This window comes from Pempheris klunzingeri, chromosome 5, assembly GCF_042242105.1.
Source record: "Pempheris klunzingeri isolate RE-2024b chromosome 5, fPemKlu1.hap1, whole genome shotgun sequence".
Classification (NCBI taxonomy): Eukaryota; Metazoa; Chordata; class Actinopteri; order Acropomatiformes; family Pempheridae; genus Pempheris; species Pempheris klunzingeri.
This window is the reverse complement of record NC_092016.1, coordinates 2,122,592-2,144,905: the sequence shown is the minus strand read 5'-3', so window position 1 is coordinate 2,144,905 and position 22,314 is coordinate 2,122,592. Positions and strand designations below refer to the sequence as shown.

Sequence of the window (22,314 nt, the reverse complement as noted above, 5' to 3'; positions counted from 1 at the left end):
AAAAAAAAAAAAGAACAGAAGCTTTGTAGACGTGGGGCTGAGGATTCACTGTGTTCGTGCCTTGGATTGGTTTTTGTTCATCACTTCACTTGGACCAACCCAAGTCACGACTCTGAAATCACCTCGCAGTGAATTCGGACGGTGTAACTGAGGAAGGAGCCTTTTTTTTTCCCCCCGTGGTGCGTTCGAGGGCTCGCTGCAGTTCCACCTGCGGCCACACGGCGGCGGCACACTTTGTGTTCTGGTCTCCTACAGACGAGACGATCGCTCGCAACTTGCTGTAAAAGCCATTTTCAACATGGTTTGTGTAAATGTGAACATGTTAAAGATCATAAAAACTTAAATATGCTGCTGCACCACATAATTTTATAATGTTTTCAATAAAATCAACTGAAAACCTGAATTTCACACAGTTTTATATATTATTCTAGTCTCTGTTGTGTGTATGTGGCAGTGAGCATCTTTACATTAGTGCAACAGTGTCCGAATGTTTCTGTGCCTGTTGAAACTATTTCAAGTTCCTCGATTTCCTAACAAGTTTCCTGCCAAGTAAATATGTAACGTGGTACTTTTTCACGTCGCTGGTGAGTCGTTCACTCATCAGAAGAGTTATGGCTCAATTCCAGGCTCCTTACAGACACTGAAACCTGTTAGTTTAGTTAGTTAACACCTCAAAAATGCTTAAAAAGTAGTTGGGGGCTCAGTTTCGTGTGTTCTTGTGCGTCCTAAAAGCCAAAAACGTGTATTTAGTAGCATGAAAACTCAGAGCTCTGTTGCTCTGGAGCACCTGGTAACGTCCCATCAGACGAGAGAGGCTCCACAGGAAAGCAAACAATTAAAGTGATAGGAAAAATAATAAATCAACAACTCAGCAAAACTAAATTAGAACTTTGTTTTTCCAATAATTAGCACCAAGTTTCTTTTGCAGGTTCAATAAAATTTTCAGCCTCAAAGAAAATATAAAAAAAGATCAGATTCAGTCAATAGCAAAATGAATTCAATGTTTTGTCCCATTTCTGCTTTTATTGCATAGTTTCATCCACCTTCTGCCTGACACACACACGAGTGATTAGAGTGAACTTGTGTATCCCAGTAAACTTCATTAATTAAACTGAATTCCTTGAGTTTATTGTGACGTGAATACTGTCGTTCTCACTCATCTGCAGAACGGTTAAAACAGAAAAGTTAAGGACTCCCTGAAGCAGCCGGAGAGTCTTTATAAATAAGACAAAGCTCAAACGTTACAGTGCACTGGATATCATCAGTGGAAGATGCATAGCAAAGTCAAAATACAAGAAGAGTTCTAGAAACACGCTGCTTATTTATGCCTGAGACAAAAAGGTACCGCGGCCACTTTGGTTTAAGGTTCAAAAGATCAGAAGATCCGGCCGAACAGCTGGAAGCTTTTTGGTGATTTAGGATTTAAAAAAGGCACAAACGCTCTTAAAATCACGCCGGAATCAGAACTTATGATGCAAAAATGTGCAAAATGGCGTCAGTGTGCTCGGCGACGTCTCTGTTCGAGGAACAAACATCAATAGAACAAGTTGCAAAGACTATAAAACCCAGTAAAAACAGTCAGTAAACTAAATAGCTGCCCACTCGGAGGGTCGCTGGCTTCTTAAAAAATATTCTGTGTGGAATCGACCGAAGATAAAAAACCGTGTTTCTAAGAGCGCACCAGTTTGAAGCCCTGGCCCGTGTCCAGGACCGCTGGTGGGAACCAGTTCAGTTTGACTCTCCTGAGGCACCGTAGGCAGACGCCGCAGAGCCACAGCAGGTTCAGACCGCCGCACCACAACGCCAGCTGCACCACCGGGTAGGTCACCCGGGGGAAGTACAGCCTCCAGTGGTTGGTGACGTCACTTCCTGTGGGCAGGTGCAGCGTGTAGTCGCTCCAGTGTTTGGAGACGCCGTAGGCGGCGCAGACCGACCTGCCCCTCTCCGCCCACTGGATGCTGGCGTCGGGGTTGCAGTTGTACTCCACCCACTGAGAGGTGAAGTCTCCGAGCTGCGGGGGGTCCTGCAGCTCCACGTCCGTCACCCGGGCGAGCGTGGCTCCCTGCACCGCCACGTGCACGCCCTCCACCCTCCGCACCGCCTTCACCCACGGCAGCGAGTCGTCGCAGTCGAGCACCAGGATGAGACGCGAGCAGAAGCCGGCGTTCTTCTCCCTCCACCAGTCCAGGACCTGGTCCAGGCGGAGGACGTCTCCTCCTGGTGGCAGACAGAGAAGGAGAAACTGAAACAGCGCCACCTACCGGGCGGAGGTGGGACCACAGAGTGACCAGTAAGACTGCAGACGTTTTTCTCCCTCATTAACCATTAAAACTGTATTTCTCTTAATTTACTGATTTAACCACACAGATGGCAGGTTTTCACTTCTCATTTCAAGCCGCCCTGCAGAAGCTTCGCCTCCGTCTTCTGGCAGTGAGAGAAGAGAGTGGCATTTTATCTGCCCCGAGCCTTATTGTAACTGAAACACTCACTCTCGTTGTGAGTTGCTTTGTGTTTAGCTCATTTGTTACCAGGTTTCCTGTGTTCAAAATACTGTTTGAGACTCTTTTCCACTGTGAAAAGTGGAAAACTGGAAACTTAGAAAAGAATAAATGAATAAAAAGCCAAAAAAAGTTATTTATTTGGAGTAATATTTTTAAAAAAAACTATATTATCCTGATGATGAAGCAGAAACAAAACATTACACCTAAATCCAGATTCACTATGAAAGCCAAAATTCTGATCATGAAATAAAAGAAACTGAACCCGACGCCTCAGCTCACCTGCCAGCGCCCACTCCCCGGAGCGGTGCGTGTGCCCGCTGTAGAAGATCACGTAGGTGTCGTGGCGAGGCCCGTCGGCCGTGCGAAGCTCCAGGAAGGATCTGATCTTGGCCTGCAGGGCCTCCAGGGTCACGCCGCTGGTGGAGTAGTCGCAGCCGAACGTCTCGATCAGGTGGTGGGCGAAGAAGCGCTGCACGTTGTTCAACATGCCCGTAGAGCGCCGGTTCAGCTCCTGCACCTGGCCGGGAGGCAGCAGGGTGGGCTGACCGTCGGGACTGAGAGGCAGAGACAACACAGGAGGAGGGTCAGTCAGTCAGTCAGTCGGTGAGGCAGTCAGTCAGTCAGTCAGGCAGTCAGCCAGTCAGTCAGTCAGCCAGTCAGTCAGTCAGTCAGTCAGTCAGTGAGGCAGGCAGCAGTGATTTACTGACCAACACACCAAACACACACACACCCACAGACGTACAGACACACACAGACACACACACCCACCCACACACAGACACACACACACAGAGACAGACACACACACAGACACACACACGCACACAGACACACACACACAGAGACAGACACACAGAGACAGACACACACACAGACACACACACACACACAGACACACACTCACAGAGACAGACACACAGAGACAGACACACACACACACACACACAGACACACACACGCACACAGACACACACACACAGACACACACACACAGAGACAGACACACACACAGACACACACACACACACACAGACACACAGAGACAGACACACACACACACACACACAGACACACACACACAGACACACACCAAACACACACCAAACACACACACAGACACACACACACACACCAAACACACACACACACACACACTCCCTCTCTACCTGCAGTAGTTGGTGGGGATGACCACGGCGTAGCCCACACAGGTTCCTCCCAGGCTGGTTCCCAGCTCGTGGAACAGCCCGTGGAACAGAGACTCCAGAGGGAGGACGAGCAGGAAGAGGCTCACGAAGGTGCTGCTGGAGGCCTGCAGAGCAAATAAGATCAATAAGTACTGAGAAGAGCTCGTACTGTTGAGTTCGATTTATAGGACTCAAAACACAGAGGAAGCTCAGGAAGTGTGAATGAACTGGTTTCCAAATTGAGGTCCGAGACCCCTAAAAGGGTCACAGGATGATTAACAGGAGAAAAAAATCTATTTCTGCAAAAATAAAGACTTTTCTCAAATCAAACACTTGTTTAAAGGGTTATTCTCTCAATCAATCAATCAATGCCAGCTGATATTCGCTCTAAACAGCTGGATTGTTGGTTTCCTATAAACGCTGACATGTTGCTTTTATTCTAGTTTCTATTTTAGAAAATGTCATTTATTTTATCCCACAGGAAAGTTTCATCATCCGGGATGAGTCTTGATGTTCATACTTTATATACACTGCTGTTCAGAATAGTTTAAAAAGAAGTTTTAATGTCTTTCCAACATGAATACGCGTCCCTGATGTGTCTAAAGACGAGTGACAAGACCTGTAGCTGCCACGTCTTCTGAAATAATGTCGTTTTGGAACATTAAACCTGCTACATGATAAATAGAGGGATCATATTGGTGATCAGCCTGAAAAATCCAGACTCTCTCAGATGTTGTGGTTGAAATGATGTCAAATAAAAGAGCAGCTGGGGATCAGATATTAGTTTTATCCTTCTGTGTGTGTGTGAGATGCTTTGCAGCACATTGGATCCATCGATCCTGTGACATCCACTTGATCTTGTGCTTGATGTCTCCACCAACAGACCGAGGCGGGAGCCGTGTGGTTACCTGCCAACAAAGAGCGGCCACGGCGGCGGTCGACAGCAGCGTGAAGAGCACCAGGCGCTCAGAGATGAGGCAGAAGTGTCTCATGCCCTTCGAGGCCATCACCTTGTCCAGGCCGCTGACCCCTGACCCCTGGGACAGGCACAGCCGCTGGCAGTCGCTGAGCTTGGTGTGAAAGCCCCACACCGTGATGACAAACACCATGTGGCAGATGGCCCAGAAGAGCAGGCACACCACAAAGCCGGGGATCATCAGGTACCACTGCTGCAGGTCGGCCAGCTTCCGGGAGGCCGCGGCGACGAAGGCCACCTCCACCCCCAGCAGGGGCAGCAGGGACAGCCGGCGCCACAGGCCCCGCCACAGCAGGAAGGGCTGCCAGCGCTCGGTCACGGAGAGCCCGCTGAAGTAGACGTCCAGCAGGGGGTCGCAGATGAGCTGGCTGAAGAAGCAGCCGAGGGCGAAAGGGTTGGTGGTGGTGCCCAGAGACCGGAAGAACAGCAAGGCGGTCGTGACGGCGAAGAGGACCAAGTTGGGGAGAGCCAGGAGAGCCTTCATCCGGAGGGCGACCATGACGGCGGCCAGCGCCACCACCAGCACCGTCACGCTCAGGGACTTCTGGATGAGCAGCGCCGTGCTGGCGGTGGCGAAGCCCGCCAGCTCCAGCCGCTCCGCCCAGGTGAGGAAGGCGGGACGGTACCTGGTGCAGCCGAGCATCCGGTCCAGCAGAGCCCACAGCGTCCTCAGAGCCACGCTGGCCAGCAGCAGGTAGTTGGCCGCCCGCTCCTTCGGGTCGCCCTCCAGGCCCGGGCTGCTCAGGAAGCACTGCAGCCCGAGCAGGAAGCCGAACCACAGGTGCAGCAGCCCGAGGCTGAGCCGCTCCAGGCTGAAGTAGTAGTACACCACGCTGGCTACCCCGAGGACGACCAGAGCCAGGACGAGGATGACCAGCAGGGTGGACTCGGCGGTGCGCTCCCAGCGGGCGTACAGCCCCAGACACAGGGCGACCAGCAGGTTGAGGCCGGACAGGTAACCCAGCCACCGCACGGACGTCCACATGCTCACCTCCCCGTTGACCTCCTCCAGCCGGGTCATGGCTGCCCGGAGACAGTGGCTGACACAGTAGCGCAGAAAACGACACATTTTGAGCTTTAACGCCGCGAAACTTCACTTTTTCTGAGTATTTTCGGTTTAGCCGCGACACCAAAACAAAGTTTAGCTAGCTAGCTAACTTGTTGAAAGTAGCTAGCTTAGCCGCTGTTAGCCACCGGCGCTGCATCGTCAGCGCGCGTGAACGTTCAGCCGGTGACATCCTGTCGGTGGAGAGGTTTTAATCCGGTCATGTCTCGGTAAAAAGGAGGTTAAACTCGGCCTGGGAGCAGCTGTCAAGGTGAGCAGACATCCGTTCAAAAAGTTTGTCACGTCAAAAGTTTAGTATCAGGTGACCGAGGGTTTCTACTACGGTGAGCGCCGAGGGTCAAAAACGCGTCGTTGCAACGTTAAAGGTCCAGTCCGTGTAAAACAATGACTACTTTTAGTCATTTTGTTGATTTTAATCAAGAATAAGATTGTTTTTTTTAACAAAATGTTCATGTATGAGCGTTTTTACTATAAGATCTTAGTTTGAGTTGTTTTTTTGTGGATCACAAATTAACTTTATCTCAGGTAAAAATTTTTAAAAATAAGTTCCTATTTTTTCTCATATTGTACTTTTTAACTCCACCGCATTTAACTGATATACATGTTCAGACTAACACTGTAATCTATAATCAATTAATTAAGTACAGTGATAATTTACCTGATGTTTTCGTGCAAATGTTTTAGAGTACAAGTACCATAAAAGTATGCAGTTTACATTCAACCCTCCTGATTTTAATTGTTAAAAAATAAAAACACACAGACGTCTTACATTTACTTTCATTTATAAAAGAGAAATACAACCATACTATAAGCACACATTGTTCTGCATTGTTGAAAATGTTGAAAAATGAAGATGAACCGTCTCATGCAAATGGGCGAAAAAGAAACACTGGAAGACAAATGCACCAATTAAATCACAAAAACACGCTTCTTCAAAGTCTGAATATGTGTAGTACTGTGAAATGTTCTTTTTTTTTATATATATATCCCCTTTAAAAACCAGAAATACCAGCAGAGAGATGTGTGTTAACTTGGAAATGATATGGGAATGGCGACCACACACTGAAATACACCAAACACTTGAGTTGCTTCTGGATATATACGACAAAGTATGTGTTTGTATGTGCTGTTTGGCCGAAGAAGCTTGAGATCTTTTTGTTTAAAAAGGTCCGAGTTTCATTTTTCTCCAGGGGGGAACGAACGTCTGCTTGCAACACACATTTAAAAGTGAACAAAGAAGGCACCTTAAACTCACTGGTATCATCTTACGGGCCCATCGTACTGTCATCGTAGGAAAATAATTACATTTTGTGACACCCTTTGGGATCAATGATAAAGTGCCACAGACAAAAAAAAAACAAAGTCATCATTCCTTCATTCACACTGACGAACCCACCCACACATTCAGCCGGGATCACACGCTAACATTTCAACCGGTAGTGTCTTCAGCTAAACCTGCACGTCTGGTCTCGCTTGCTATTGCTAAAAGCTAATCGTTTCTCACCTTTCCAGAGGTTCTGTACGACAAAAACAACAACAACAACAAAAAAAACCCAGTCAATTAGTGCAAATCTTGAATTTTTCTGATATTTTTTGGAGTATTTTTTTGGACACTGACTTGCAGTGTTGTGTTATTTCTCTGCATTGGAAGTCTTAACAGATGCTTCAGTATTTAATATTTGTGAGGATAAACGGAGAGAGAGAGAGAGAGAGAGAGAGAGAGAAATAAAAGGTGTTATACCTACTTTTAAAACACTCGTACCTTGTTACACAATGAGTCAACACAGTTACAGCTTCACATTAGTAAACCTAGTAATACTCCTACCGTATGGTTCTGAAAATGTTTAAAATGCTACAAATACCACTTCCTTGTAAAAGATACACAAATCATTCAGGAGGATGCCAAATTAAAATGGCATTGCCGACACGTAACACTGGACAACACCAATGTTTTGTTTTGTTTTGTTGAGAATATATATTTCAAAACAATGAACTTCTTCTTTTCTTTTTTTCTTTTTTTGTTTTTGTCTTGGAAAGCTAAATGCACATCAAGAGTTTTCCGGAGAGTCTAGCTGCACGGCCGTGATAGAAGCAAGCGTACCGGTCCAGTCATTCCATCTCAGTCTCTCCAGTGCAATCAAACTCCAGCCACACACCGCTCCGGCCGCTGTAGTCGTCTGTTTTGTACTGAGCAGCAGCTCCGCTAGCTTATTCGAACCGAGACTGAGCGCAGAATGTAGACAAGCTGACTTTTGTTATTGAGAGCTGATTGGAAGATGGGGGTGGAGATCGAGGAGAAGGGAGTTTAGATATCTCAAGGGCATTCGCTTTCCAACTCTTAAAAAACCTAGATATTTATCAAAATATATCCATCTTAGTGTGTGCTATGTGTGTGTGTATATATATATATATGTGTGTGTGTGTGTGTGTGTGTACTCTCAGAGGAGTGTGGATATGAGAAAATAATCTGTAAACTTCTCTCTTTCACACTGTGCAAACTGCATTATTTTGAGGGGAGGGAGGAGGAGTGGGAGAAGAATGCAGCAGGTTACATTTGGCAGCGCAGCAGTTGAAGGGGAGGTGACAGTTACGTAGAGGAGGAGGAGGAGGAGGAGGAGGAGGAGGAGGAAGAGGGGTAGCTGGTGTAGCCTAGCTCTGAAGCAGGATGGGGTCTTCTAGCTCGTGGAATCCAGGCACCGAGCTGCTCTGGCTCTCCCCAGAATCTGAATCGTAGGGCGTGTCGGGCAGCTCCGTGAAGCCCCAAGCCAGCTGGTCATCCTCAAACTCGGAGCGCGCCTGCACGGGCACCTCGGCGCACTCTTCCTCCTCGTTGGAGTGGAAGTCCTGAGGGATGTAGAGCATCTCAGGATAGTTGCGTGACACCAGGTCGCTGGTGGTGGCCAGACACACCTTGCGGAAGGCGATGAGATGCATGTGGGAATACTTGACGTATTTGTAGCGCTTGAAGCCCAGCGACTCCACGGCGACGCGCCAGCTGCGCATCATCAGGGCGTGGCGGTTCTGGTGCGAGGAGTCGGGCGTGATGATGAGCAGCAGGCCGTGCAGCTCCAGCAGCTCGTGGGCCTTCTTGCAGCAGATCCAGCGCTGGTATGGCGAGGGGAAGTAGGACAGGAGCAGGGAGAAGACCACCACGTGGAACAGCTGGGCGGGCAGAGTGTCGATGGGGTTGTGGAGCTGGCGGAGGAAGGCCTCCACCGCGTCGCCCGCCAGCTGGAGAGGCTGCTGGAGCTGGAGGTTGAGGAAATCACACTTGTACACACTCTGAAGGAGAGAAAAGAAGAGAGCTTACTTCACTCCGATGCATTTTTTGTTATATTTGTTGAAATTCTGGTAAAAGAATGACAGCAACCGATAAATCAAGTGGTTTGACAGAAGAAAAACATCCGGTATCTGTGCCAGTCTACCTGTCCACGATCCCTACCTCACTACAGACTTCCACGAGGCTAAAGCTAGCATGATTGTTGCAGAGAAAGTGCAGCCAAAATTTGAGTCGGGGCTCACAGCCACAGACGAGACCTTATCCAGACAGACAGACAGACTGTCGTTCGGTGAGCTAACCTGTGTTTATATGACTGTGGCATTTCACAGAGTTGTTTCTATGTCATGTAAAAAGCTGAGAGACCCGACTGTGGAGCAAAATCTAGCTTCTTTTCTAGTTTATCTAATGTTACTGCCACCGTCATCCCACCGGTGGCGTCTCTTTACTTGCAGGACGCTTCTTGTTCTCTGCTTTCTGCTGAATGTGTTCACGCAGACGGTCTAACCACAGCGCTGATGCCCCCGCATGAGTCACTTCCGCTGTGTGATGCCAGCACTGAGGCACCAGACAGGAAGCCCTTGTGCATCTTATTTGCATCAGCGAGGATGCAAAACAGGTTTTTGTAAGAAAATGAGCACTCGTACCTCAACTGCAGGCACTATGTCAATACCGACTGTAAGGAATTCATCAAACTTCAGGAAAGGGTTGAAGCAGCTTCCAACGTCAAGAAGGCGCATTTTCCCCAGCTGAGAGATCGAACTGCGACAGAAATGTGGAAGAAGTGTCAGGTGTGTCAAACCAACAGGTAACTTCCAACAGAACAACCACAGTGCTGAGTTTAAATCCACAGATGATTTGCATTTCTTCTTCCACAACAAACAAGTGCAACATTACCTGCACCGGCCCCTCACACTGTGGCAGCTACAAGCAACGAGAACGTATAGGTGCACAATAATAAAATATAATATATTATAACACTATTTCATACCTGCCAATAATAATATAATAGCTAATAATACTATAGTTATAATAATATACAACAGAAGATTTTCTACAACTGTGTTTTGGTATTGAAGATGATTATTATGACAAATATATGCAGCAACTCTCACATTTAAGTTGTGATTTAAACAAAAGCTTTTAGCAAAACTTTTTTCAGCTCCGTCAAAGATAATTTTATTTTCTGTTTCCATCACATCACTGATTATTTTCATGCCGCCTGATTGATTAACGTGACGATCGTGAGATCAAAATGATATGGACGTTTAGGTATTCGTCACTTTTATACAGTGTTTAATTTACATCTCAGGGCTTCATGGAATCGTAGACTTGCTGCGAAGTTCGTCTGAAGGAGCTGAAACTGAATTTTTGCATTTAGGTTTTGTAGAAAACCTTTTTTTTAAAAAAACTTTGCTTTCTTTTTCAGAAGTTTGGTTTGTCGTAAAAGCGGTGCAGGTATTGTTTTGTTTTCTGTCGCTATGAAACACTATAAAGTCTGTGGATTTTCTTGAACATTAACAACAAGAGCAGCAGACCACACAGGTTACTCTACAGTATGAAACTGGGACAGCTCTTACTACGTCTCACCTGGGGATGGTGCTGTACGGCTGGGCACTTACAGACGCTGCAGTCAGACCCATGGCAAGCGTGGCACTTTTCTGATCCTTTTCTAACATTCGTTTCATCCCGCCGTCCAGAAAATATTCCTGACAGACGCTGTGGGAAGTGGAATCAACACACCTCGCTGTCAAAGCACCAACGACACGTCACACTAAAGCACGTCCTACGTCACCGGGCCGAGAAGCTGCAGCTGAAAGAAAACACGTCTGGCGTCGGTCGTACCTGCGGCACCATTCGATGCGTCCCTCTCCTTCGCAGTTTTTGGTCCAGTGGTTGTCGGCGAGGTTCTTCATGGCGAGGGCGTACTCGCTCAGCGTCTGCTCATCCTCGCAGTGCTCGCGCCAGATCTTGTCAAAGTCGCCCACTGAGGAAAAAACAAAACAACAAAATAAAATCAGGACAGAATTAACAGCTAGAAACAACACAAGGCCTTCAGAGTGAGCTCAGCCTGATTCCAGTCTTCTTTTAGCTTGACACGACTTTCTGCGGCAAACATTCACCACCTACTTGCCACCTTCGGTCATCCCCTGTGGCACCAAAACATGACAGTCCTCCTCTGGAAGTAGAAAAAGCTCAAGCAACATTTGCTGCTACATTTCCTGCACGCTCGCTGCTCCCTGCACAGCACGCAGGTGAAGCCGTTTCTCAAAGCAAAACCATCCTCCAAAAAGGATGGAGGATATAAGTGCAAACTGCAAAAAATAAATAAAATAAAATAAAAAATCCCTTCAGCACATCTTCTCAGTTGCTCAGAAGTTTACAGCCTGCGGTAAAGAAGCAAACACGCTGGTAAAAAGGAGAAACCCCATGACCGAGAGGAAAACCTCTCTGTCAGATTTTGCAGAAATGAAAGGACAACAAGAGGAGAGTGGTGGTAAACAGCAGCGCTCTGGAGGCATGACCGCTGTGACTCAATGCCAAGCCTACCAGATCATGCTTTACTTATTAACCAATCATGAGGTCTGCTAGCAGGACGGCTTCTCTGTGCCGTCCGGGCCTCCAAAAACAACCAACTATAGTCTCTCTTACTCTCAACGTCGTCTGATTTAACATGAGAGTCTTTTAAAGGTGGAAAAGAAGGATGTGGCCGCGTGTGACTGACTCCACAAACATTAATCAAACTCCCTTTTTGCAGCGTTTGATCGTTTTAACCTTGCAAACATCCTCTCCTTCTGCTGTTTCCTTTGAGATTAGAGAGCGGCGAAGTGCCAAATGCGTGTTTTTCGGTTCAGGCGCAGTCAAATGAAACAATCTAACCAGGCAGACAACCTAAATCACGACATTTGTGCCTCCACCAACGGTCACGTGAAGTCAAATAAATCCTCGAGGCTAAAAACCGTCCTGCTACAAGTGTGCCAAACTTTGTTCCCCAGGATGACAACCCTCCTACACAGTCTGCATTCATTTCCTCAGAAAGAGAGAAACAGAAATGAACAGCACAAAGCCTCTGTGTGGGTCAGCTGTGGGGCTTTTCTTTCTTTCTTTTTTTAAATCCAGGGCTCTTCAGCGTCGCTGTAGGCATCTTTAACTGCAAAACAATTTTCCAGCTTTGAGCTCGTCGCTGCCTGTCAGAGCTGGAAAGTCAAATGTCAAGTTTGTTCTTGGAGCCATTAAAGATGCCGACTGACACCCAGATGTCACACGTCAGCGCTCATGTGTTGCAAAAGGGATTTTCCAAACTTCCCGTTTTACACCATGCTCTCATCCAGCTTGACTCAGGATGGAGGAGAAGCAGACAGATGTTTGTGCTCATCACAGCAAACAGCTGCTGATGAATCCAGCCCTGATTCAGCCTTCGCAGCTCTGAAAAGATCCATTAACTCGTTCTCACGTGAGAAGGTGAGGCTGCGGACAGGCTCATCGTGGTCTGTGTGATTTAATTAGCAAATAGGAGGTGATCGAGAGCAACTTAAACATTTTGTTTTGGCGTAATCACAGTCTGATCTGCTCCTACTAAGCCGGTTACACTTCTGCTTTTTTGCACTTCCCCAAAATCGAAGAAAAGCAGAAGAGAATCCACCCGAAAGTCGTCTCCCGAGTGTCGGTTTGGGCCTTAATTTCATTTATGTGCAATAAATGGAGAACACTGGCCGAAAGAGCAGAAACAAAGAGCAACAGCTTTAGTTTCTGATCTGAATTTAACTTTACTTTCTCCTCCTGCCTCTAAAAAGATTCTTTCATGTGACATAAGCGATTAATTTTCCTCCTATGAACACACGTGAACCGGGTCATAAATCAGACTTATGGTCGGTGCTAATCTTAAGTGTGACCACATGTAAGTAGATATTTATAAACCTCACTTTGACGTGGAAACGATCTTATCTCTGCACAAAGTCTAGACTATTGACGCACGTGAGTTTCCTGCAGGTTATGGATCAATGTTAAGTTTCAGACACACATTAATTCACCAAACTACTAACTCTTCTTTTGGTTCATGGCCATTTCTGACTGAACCCTCATTTAAAGCTCGCTATTTTAAGAAGAAACAGCTGATTGGAAGGCAGATGCTGTCAATTTTAGGCAAATTTTAGATTCACAAAGCCACAAAATGGACTTCTTAGAACCTGCAAGAGCAAGATTCTTCTGGTCGGTAACTTTTTATGAGTAGGAACTGATAAATACTGCAGATATACCATTAATTTGTCTGAAATCGGCGAGAAAAGACTGCTTTAAAGATGCAACACGGTTTCTTTTACAGGTCAAACCATCCAGTTACTTCATCTATAACAAGGTTTTCCACATTACGATACAAGTTATTTGTGTTTGGAGCTGTTCTGGTATTTAAGACCCCTTTTTCAGCACACCAGTCACAAAATATCTACCTCAAATCACTTTTCTTACCCTTCATGTCCTCTCCTTTGGAGATTAGACCCACTTGCTCTGCAAAAAACCACCCCCCAAAAACTGTAAAGATGTTTGCTCAGTGCACTGAGGGCTCATTTAGAGGCAGTTCAGGGTCAGTGAGAGGCAGCAGACTGGCTGCAGCTAGTGTCTCACATTAGTAACCTATTAAAAGGTGGGAGGTGCACAGGCTCCAGGGGGGAGAGATAATGTGTTTATGCTACTTTATGAACATGCAATAACACTTAGAGTAGTGTTGTTACTGTAAGTTTAGCTGTGAAAGGCCTTGCCTGCTGGATGTGACCCTCATTACTGGCTCCACTGCAGCCAGCCAGCCCTGAAGACCCACACCGTTAGCAAGCAGCTAGCATGAAGAACATCTTTACCGAGATTACGTGTAAAATAAAGGGTTTAATTATTCTTTTTTTTTTAACAGCTAATGTTGAAGCTAGGAAGGGGCCGAAGGGGCCCACTGAGGCTGCTCAACGAACCCTCTCTGTATTTCCTGCGCAGTTTTCTGTGGACGTTTTTGACGACCCCCGACAGCTTCTCCTGCTCCCGCTTGCAGGGCGCCTCGTCCGGGATGGGCACGTAGAACAGCTCCGGGTGGTTTTCCGTCTCCCCCGTCTCGACATTGTCCCTGAGGTCCATAGCACCGCACCGCACCGCCGATGCTGCCTCCGCCGCCAGCTCGCTTCCCCCTTTCTTTTTTTTTTTTTTTTTTCTCCCAGCTGCGAGCCGACCGGCGAACCGGCGCACCGGCCAACAACACGCAAGCTGATTGGTCGACGGTGACAGGCGTGCTTTAGAACTGACAGTCCGTCGTCCAATCACAGGCCTGGAAACGGGCCAGAACCGGAAACAGTGCCGCGGTGCGTTTAAGTGCACCACGTAAATGCCACAGCTCCTGGTGACTGTATAGATAGATAGATAGATAGATAGATAGATAGATAGATAGATAGATAGATAGATAGATAGATAGATAGATAGAAATACTTTATTGAAATTCTGGTGTTACAGTAGCATAGAAAGTTAAAATACAAACAAATAAATAAGCAAAATAAAAAAAGAAATAAGGTTTTGCAGGTAAATAAATATAAAATGTAATATACACTATAAACAGTACCAAATGTAATATGGAAAATAGAATAGTTTATTTTATTTTTTTTTTTTTTTTATGAAATGAAATGTTAAAACCCAACTGATGCACCTTATTTTTTATGTTTTATTTTTCCATGTTTTTATTATATTTTCTACAATTTTTAAAATTTTTCTGTTTCTATTTTTTTCAATTTCCATCTATACATCTCACATTTTAGCATTTTAACAAATATATTAGATGGATTTTCTAATATTTATATTTTATATTCTTATATTTCAATCAATCTTTATTTGTATAGCGCCAATTCATAACGCTTTACATAAAGAGCAGGTAAAGACCAAACTCTTTAATTAGGAGAGAGACCCAACGATTCAAAAATTAAATATAAATAAAAACCCCACATGACTGACAGCTTTGCATAATATTTATATTCTATATTTATATTTCTTATTTTTACTGTAACTCTAAATATAATCATCAATGGCAGCTAGTCTTTTAGCAGTCTGCTACCCTGTATTTCAATATTATTTGCATTATGTGACAAATAAAAATGTTTTTTGTCACACTCCCTCCCTCCCCCCCCCCCCCCCGGCATTGTTGCTCTACTGTTGTAGCTTTGTAAAAAATTTAGAATAAAGTTAATTAGGAATAAATAAATAAGTGATACGACCGTGTCTATATGAGTTTTTAAATCATTATCATAGCAAAAATCAACATAAAATAAAATGTTTACTGAAACAAATGAGTCATACTGTAACCTCTGTGTGCAGCATAATCATAATTCAGCAAGTTATCAGTTTGGTCGCCTTCTTACAAAGTAGCTCAGTACAGAAACATGCTCAATAACAATAATAGTTTGGCACAGATACAGAAGCACAGTGAAGACCGACCGCCTCAGCTGGTGAGATACAGGCCCTGAGGTGGACGTCGTCTGCACAGCAGGACGAGAAGAACGTGGTGTTTTGTCCCGTTCTGCAGCAAAAGTGTGAAGAGAAGCACCTGGAGAACCTTGAGAACCTGGAGAACTAATGCTGTGATTAGTGCTCTGTGATGTGTGGACATTATATGTGTTAATTTTGGGGTTGCTGATAATTTAATGTGTTCATACTTGTTTTTGTTTTTTAAAATCAGCCTCTCTCTCTCTCTCTCTCTCTGTCTCTCTCTCTCTCTCTCTCTCTCTCTCTCTCTCTCTCTCTCTCTCTCTCTCTCTCCTCTCTCTCTCTCTCTCTCTCTCTCTCTCTCTCTCTCTCTCTCTCTCTGACATGACCAGCCTCAGGCTACGTTTGTCTCAGGTTTGCTGGTACCTGCCCAGGTGTGTTCATTCCTTCAGGGTGGCAGAAGAAGCAGGTAGGCTCACATTCGCTCTCTTTTTTTTTTTTTTTTTTTACACATTTAAGATTCTGTATGAATCCAAACTCAAACATTTTCACTGGAGAAGTAAAACAGTTTGACTTTGCTGTGTTTTATGACACGAGTGTATTGATTATAAGTGTTATCTTTAATATTTGTATTATTTGACATGTTGGATGTGCTGCCCTGCTCCAACCTGCATTTGAATCAGCGATGCCTGACAAGAAGTCTTAACTGTAACTGTGCAAGCGAATGTGTGCTTACAAACTCTATTTTTACATTTAGTTCAGTGTTAATTGCACAAAAAGAAAAATCATGCATGAATTCAAAGTGCTCTGAAGCCACCAGCTTACCTGCTGCTCCTACATGCAAGATATGCAAAGCTGTCAGTCATTTCACAGTCATATAGCCAGGCTGCAGGTGAAGGCAGCGCTGAAAGCTAAAGGATGCTAACCAGGTAGCCACTTTATGAAAAACTGATGGAAAGAGAAGCAAAAACAACAAAAGGAACAGTTACTGTTGTGACTAGAAGGTGTAAACCGGTGATTTAGAGACAGATGCAGAGAACAGATGGTCTTGAAAAAGCAGGTTACTTTCAGTAGCTTATTTTGTGGTGCAACCGCTTCCTTTTTAAAAAATAATGTTTAAATAGAAACCACTGTTATTGTGAGGCAGTTTAAATTGTATTCACAGACGTATGGAGGTGTGATGTTTATCAGCTGACTGACATGGATCACCTTCACTTAGGGCTTTCATTATATTATTAATCTAGTTTTGTATGTTTCTAAATATCTAAATATTCCCAATTGAACTAAAGCAAAGTCATGAAGAACCCTTACTCGTACATTAAACATGGATGTTCATCTCTCAGACATCCAGGGAGCAGCTACTTCTGCCTGTGACTGAAACATATCTCTATATATAGTGTAAGGAAACCCATCCATCCATCCATCCATCCATAATCTATACAATTTGTCCGTCAGGGTCACAGGGAGCCAAGAGCCAATCCCAGCCGACCTTGGGCTGCTCGCCAGTCAATCACAGGGCCGACACACAGAGACAGAAAACCATTCACACCAATTTAGAGCCACCAGTTAACCTGCACGTCTTTGGACTGTGGGAGGAAGCCAGAGAACCCAGAGAAGAACCCACACAAGCACGGGGGGGGGAGAACAAAGTTCAAATCTGGATTCAAACCTGGACACCCCCCACAAGACAACCAACACTTAATGCGCAAAAACAATAGTGAAAAATGTAAAATATGTACAATCAAGAATAGAATAATATAACATAAGACATGATATAAGAAAAAATATCTTGTGCAAATAACAGATTTCAAGTACGATGTGCAAAAACTGTCTGGGGGAGAAAAGAGAAATATACATATTTATAACAGAGATATAAAATGTGAATGAATGCACTTTAAGAATCCTAAAATCAGCTTCTCTCTGGTGCTGCTTGTTTAGTTTCCCTCTGAATCTCTGTGTCTTGGTCCTGTGAGCACAGAGCAGCCAGTAAACTCAAAAATAAGAAAATAAGATCCACGCATGGAAAGAAACGAGCGACGCAGATCGCGTGAGACGTGACGACAAGATCTGACACACGAGCGGCGATAAAAGATCTGTTCGATAAAAAAACCACAGAGCGAGAAGATCTGATGTTTAAGAGCTCGATAAAACAGCAGAGATCGTCTGAACACAGATCATATTGATATTTATCTCCTTTCTTTTTCTATTTATCTATTTTTTTAAATCCTGAAGCGTCACTGAAGGCGAAAGGACAGAGCGAGAACTTCATCGCGCGGTGAAACTTGGTTCTTTTTTTCTGTACATGTGACAATAAAACGATTGAGCTGATCTGAGAGATAAAAGTATTTATGTTGCTGCATTTCTGGTGATCAGAGAGGAAAATATCCTAAAGTCATATTAAAGGTGTTCAAAGTGGAATTCGAAGGAGTGGAAGTGGAAAAAAAAGGAGGTGAAACTGAAGTGTTTATAGTATAAAAACCTCAAATATGCAGTTAATCACAGCCCCGATGAGACGAATCTGTCTGTGTTCTGCTGAGCTGCGTTCTCATTTTGCTTCTCTCTCACAGTCCAGACTGCACATTAAGAGCTAAATCTGTCTGTTTGAAGTCTGCGGAGCCGCCACGTTCTTTGAGGAACGCTGGAACTGCAGCAATGCTTTGTTACTCCAATGCTTTTCAATGCAGGGCCTTGTTGGTAGTTAATGAGGTTCCGGGGGACGTTGGTGAGGTTCCACTGTCTGTTAAAGAGGTTACATTGGTCACTGATGAAGTTCTAGTGGTCACTGATTAGGTTCCTACTGGTTGTTGATGAGATTTCACTAGTTGTTGATAAGGTTCCACTGGTCATTATTGTGGTTCCAGTGGTCGTTGATGATGTTCTGCTGGTTGTTGATGAGGTTCTAGTGGTCAATGATTAGGTTCATACTGGTCATTGATGAGGTTCCACTAGTTGCTGATGTCGGTTGATGAGGTTCCAGTGTTTATTGATGAGGTTCCACTGATCATTGATGAGGTTCCAGTGATTGTTGATGAGGTTCCAGTGTTTATTGATGAGGTTCCAGTGGTCATTGATGAGGTTCCAGTGATTGTTGATGAGGCTCCAGTGGTCATTGATGAGGTTCCAGTGATTGTTGATGAGGCTCCAGTGGTTATTGATGAGGTTCCACTGATCATTGATGAGGTTCCAGTGGTCATTGATGAGGTTCCAGTGGTTGTTGATGAGGCTCCAGTGGTCATTGATGAGGTTCCAGTGGTTATTGATGAGGCTCCAGTGCTTGTTGATGAGGTTCCAGTGCTTGTTGATTAGGTTCCACTGGTCGTTGATGAGGTTCCACTAGTCGCTGATATTGGTTGATCAGGTTCCAAGGTTCTAAGGATCCTTGACACCACTGAAGAGACCCATGAGAAGATCTGTATGGTTTTGATGTTGGCAGTATTTTCCTACAATGCAGTAGAAGTTGAAGATAATTTGTTCTCAGCTAGATTTTAGAGATCCGTTCTAGCTCGGAGGTTTAGTGAACTCTCCACGGTCTCACGGGTGTCTGTGTCATGTATGTAGTGTGAGAGTGGGTGTGGTCCTCACGGTGGAACAATGACTTCGGTCTCACAATAGATGATGGAACATGTGTGGAAACAGAACAACATGTGAAGGAGACTCCGGTATGACGGAGACGTTTTTAAGGTTCGGTTGCACCAACAAAGAAAAGATATGGAGCCTGATTAAATTGTGGTTTAACTATAAATAATGCTGCTTAAAAACTCTCTTAAAATTAAAACAGATTGAATTTAAACCTCTTTTGCTCTAAACCTGGATTAAATTAGGTCTAATTCTGTTACACCAAAATTTAATATTCCAGTTTAAAATGTGATAAATTTACACTTGAGGAGGTTTAACTTTTAAAATGGCCGCCTTTTTGAGATGATTGAGAAAAATAATCACGTTTGAAGGACAAACTCAAGTTTTATTATGTATAATGCTGATTTTTTTCAGTTTTTCAGTTTTTTTTCAAGTTCAGCTGCTCCACCAAAGCTGCGTTGAGTTTGAAGTGAATTTATTTCCATTAATTCGGCGGACAAAAGTTTCTCAAAGACAGAAAAAATAAAATGTTCTCATCATGAGTAGCCTTTTAGCTAGTTAGCAAACAAAGACTTGATAACCGTTCCTTCACTTACTAGAACTCCACCACACACAAATGCATTTATTTTTATTTATTTAGCCTTATTTATGTATTATTCATTTTAATTTGGGTAAGCAAGCGTCTCCATATTGATTATAGAGTTTTGTTAAAGTCTCATTAGAACTAATCTTAGATTAAATTAAGCATTTTTGGTGCAACCCAGTCTATCTGAGATATTTTAATTTCTACACACATAATTTACCCCCTGACCAGACCTGCATGCATCCAAATATCATAATATAATGTTATATGGTTATATACAGTATGTGAGTTTATAAATTATAAACAGAACCTTATTGTTTTTCTTTTAATCTAGTTTAATCTAGGGATTAATCTAGTTTTTGTATTCAGCGTTCTCGTCAAAGCTGCTAAACGCTCTCACAGCTGGAGTTTTAAGAGCGTGAGAGAGTTTTAATCTAATTAAATTGATAATAAACCACCCACAGTGTCAGAATAACATAGTTAATATATGATGTTACACCTGTAGGGAATTAAAAACATGTTTACAGTTAAAAAAATTTGCAGCACCATTAACATACAGCAGATTTCACCTGGATTATCTAACATATAACATCAAACTAATTATATAACATGGGTATAATCTAATAAATAATCTACTGATGGTGTCTTTAAATCTTCTGTTTCATTGCTGTTGTTATGCTGTTTCACACTTTCATGATACATTCATGTGAGCGTGCACATGCTCGGTATCCTTGCAGGTACGTCATATATATACGAGATTATACATGGGATGTCAGGTTCCTGTTCCCGAGAAATTAATCCCTGAAAATGTATTTTTACTGTCTGTTTGTGACGGTTTCATGTTTGATGGCGGCTTTTTAAGCGAAGTGTCAACATCAACACTGTATGCACTTAGTCTGAGACTGTGTTTTTACCAACAATGACAACAGCCGTAAGCAGTTAATCTCTGCCATCAGTCGTCAGTGTGTTTCAAACTGCTCGCCTGATATGCCGGTGAGCTTCCTGACATGTTTCCTCTTGTTCTATCTACCGCACGGATACATGACGATATCAGTGGTTTTATCTCCAGTTAACAAAGATAAGATCCAAAAGAAAGTCTAAAAATAGTGTCTAAAACCATGAAAATGCCAAGAATCCTTGCACGTACATGTTAAATTAATTCTGTGGATTTTCTTTTCTGCTTCCCTCTCTGGTGTGTTTTCCTCTGCAAGCAGCCATACGATGTTTAACATTTCTGCACTTAGTTACAGCCTGTTATTAGCCGAAATGCTGTACATGCATTGTCTTAAAAAGCGAGAGCAGTTTTGCACTCAGGTTCAAGTGAAAACACAGTGCTGCTCTGCAATTACTGCTGAGGCCCATACATTCCCATGAAAGTTCAGCAGCCCCTTCAGGGTTCACAGTTTACGGCTGTGTAGGCGGGGGGGGGGGGGGGGGGGGGGGGGGGGGGGGGGGGTGGCCAGGGTCGTATTTAACCCAGAGCCCCACAAACCAAGCGGAAATGTTATTTTATTTACCGCTGAGATAAAGTTATTAAAACGACAGAGTTGTTAAAACTTGATTTTTGATACTGGTGCTCTCTAAAAGACAAGAAGAAAACCAGGAGCCACCTCAAAACCTTTGGCATTTCAGGACAAGAGGGCTGTGGGGGTCTGAGAGTCTTTAGGTCTGGTTCTTTAAGTCTAGAGGTCTGGGGGTCTTGAGTTGTGGTGGTCTTTAGATTTGAGGATATTCACTTCTGGAGATCTCTGGTCTTTAGGTCTGGAGGTCTTTAGGTCAAGAGGTCTGGGGGTCCTTAGATCTGGAAGTCTGTGTGGTGGTCTGGGTGAGTTTAAGTCTAGGGGTGCTAAGGTCTTTAAATCTGGAGGTGTGGGGGTCTTTAGTTCTGGAGGTCTTGGGTTCTTTTGGTTTGATGATCTGGGGGTCTTTAGGTCTGGAGTTCTGGTAGACTAGGTTTAAGGGTATTCAGTTCTAGAGATCTCAGGTCTTTAAGTCAAGGGGTCTTTAGGTCTGGAGGTCTTTAGGTCGAGAGTTCTGGGTTTTTTTAGGTCTGGAAGTCTTGGGGTCTTTAGGTCTGGTGGTCCTTACATGAGTTCTGGTAGTCTTTAGGTTTGAGTGTATTTAGTTCTGTAGATCTTGGGTCTTTAAGTCAGGGGATCCTTAGATCTGGAAGTCTGAGGGTCTTTGAGTCTAGTGGTCTGGGGGTGTTTAGTTCTGAAGGCCTTTGGTCTTAAGGCCATTAAATCTGGAGGTCTTTAGGTCTAAAGGTCTTGGGGTCTTTAGTTCTGCAGGTCTGGTGGTCTGGGGGTCTTTGGCTCTGGTAGTCCAGAGGGTTTTGTAGGTTTTAGGTGTGGTTTAAACCACAAAGAGAGGCAATCAGTCACCACACTGATCGTCATCAGTCTTCCTCCTGCAGATGTTTTGACGTTTTCTCCTGTGTTAGCTGTTAGCTGTTAGCCGTTAGCTGTTAACACTGTGCTCAGTGGTTCAGTTTGGCAGATTAGTGCCGATTCATGAAACTGCCAGGAGGGAATTCCTGTTATTCACACACACACACACACACACACACACACACACACACACACAGTTACACACAGATGAAAGTGTGTTTGCGTTTAGTTTTTTATGTCTTAGTTTGTTTCATTAGTTTGAGAAGATAAAATCTGGTAAAATCTGACCTCAAATCAGCCACCAGACAGTCAATCAA

At 44.2% G+C, this 22,314-nt stretch overlaps 2 protein-coding genes across 2 annotated transcripts; both read right to left on the bottom strand.

Moving 5' to 3' along the window:
* Nucleotides 1-1,015: 1,015 nt before the first annotated feature.
* On the bottom strand, nucleotides 1,016-5,742 carry tmem168b (transmembrane protein 168b). Its single transcript, XM_070831534.1, has 4 exons — nucleotides 4,594-5,742; nucleotides 3,668-3,810; nucleotides 2,781-3,055; nucleotides 1,016-2,217 (listed from the first exon to the last, which is right to left on the bottom strand). Exons 1-4 carry the CDS (start codon nucleotides 5,728-5,730, stop codon nucleotides 1,670-1,672), a joined length of 2,103 nt encoding a protein of 700 aa, XP_070687635.1. The 5' UTR covers nucleotides 5,731-5,742; the 3' UTR covers nucleotides 1,016-1,669.
* Nucleotides 5,743-7,472: 1,730 nt separating this feature from the next.
* samtor (S-adenosylmethionine sensor upstream of mTORC1) lies at nucleotides 7,473-14,178 on the bottom strand. The gene is made up of 5 exons (XM_070831540.1): nucleotides 13,960-14,178; nucleotides 10,850-10,991; nucleotides 10,595-10,723; nucleotides 9,652-9,766; nucleotides 7,473-9,009 (listed from the first exon to the last, which is right to left on the bottom strand). The coding sequence occupies exons 1-5, from the start codon at nucleotides 14,117-14,119 to the stop codon at nucleotides 8,377-8,379; spliced, it is 1,179 nt and encodes a 392-aa protein (XP_070687641.1). The 5' UTR covers nucleotides 14,120-14,178; the 3' UTR covers nucleotides 7,473-8,376.
* Nucleotides 14,179-22,314: the final 8,136 nt, after the last annotated feature.

Coding starts and splice junctions, on each gene's coding strand:
- tmem168b (XM_070831534.1), bottom strand. CDS start 5,730: ATGTGTCGTTTTCTGCGCTACTGTGTCAGCCACTGTCTCCGGGCAGCC. Junction 3,811..4,593: donor TGGCCGCTCTTTGTTGGCAG/GTAACCACACGG, acceptor TTTGCTCTGCAG/GCCTCCAGCAGCACCTTCGT. Junction 3,056..3,667: donor ATCCCCACCAACTACTGCAG/GTAGAGAGGGAG, acceptor TCTGCCTCTCAG/TCCCGACGGTCAGCCCACCC.
- samtor (XM_070831540.1), bottom strand. CDS start 14,119: ATGGACCTCAGGGACAATGTCGAGACGGGGGAGACGGAAAACCACCCG. Junction 10,724..10,849: donor CGCATCGAATGGTGCCGCAG/GTACGACCGACG, acceptor CACTTCCCACAG/CGTCTGTCAGGAATATTTTC. Junction 9,767..10,594: donor CCGTACAGCACCATCCCCAG/GTGAGACGTAGT, acceptor TTTCTGTCGCAG/TTCGATCTCTCAGCTGGGGA.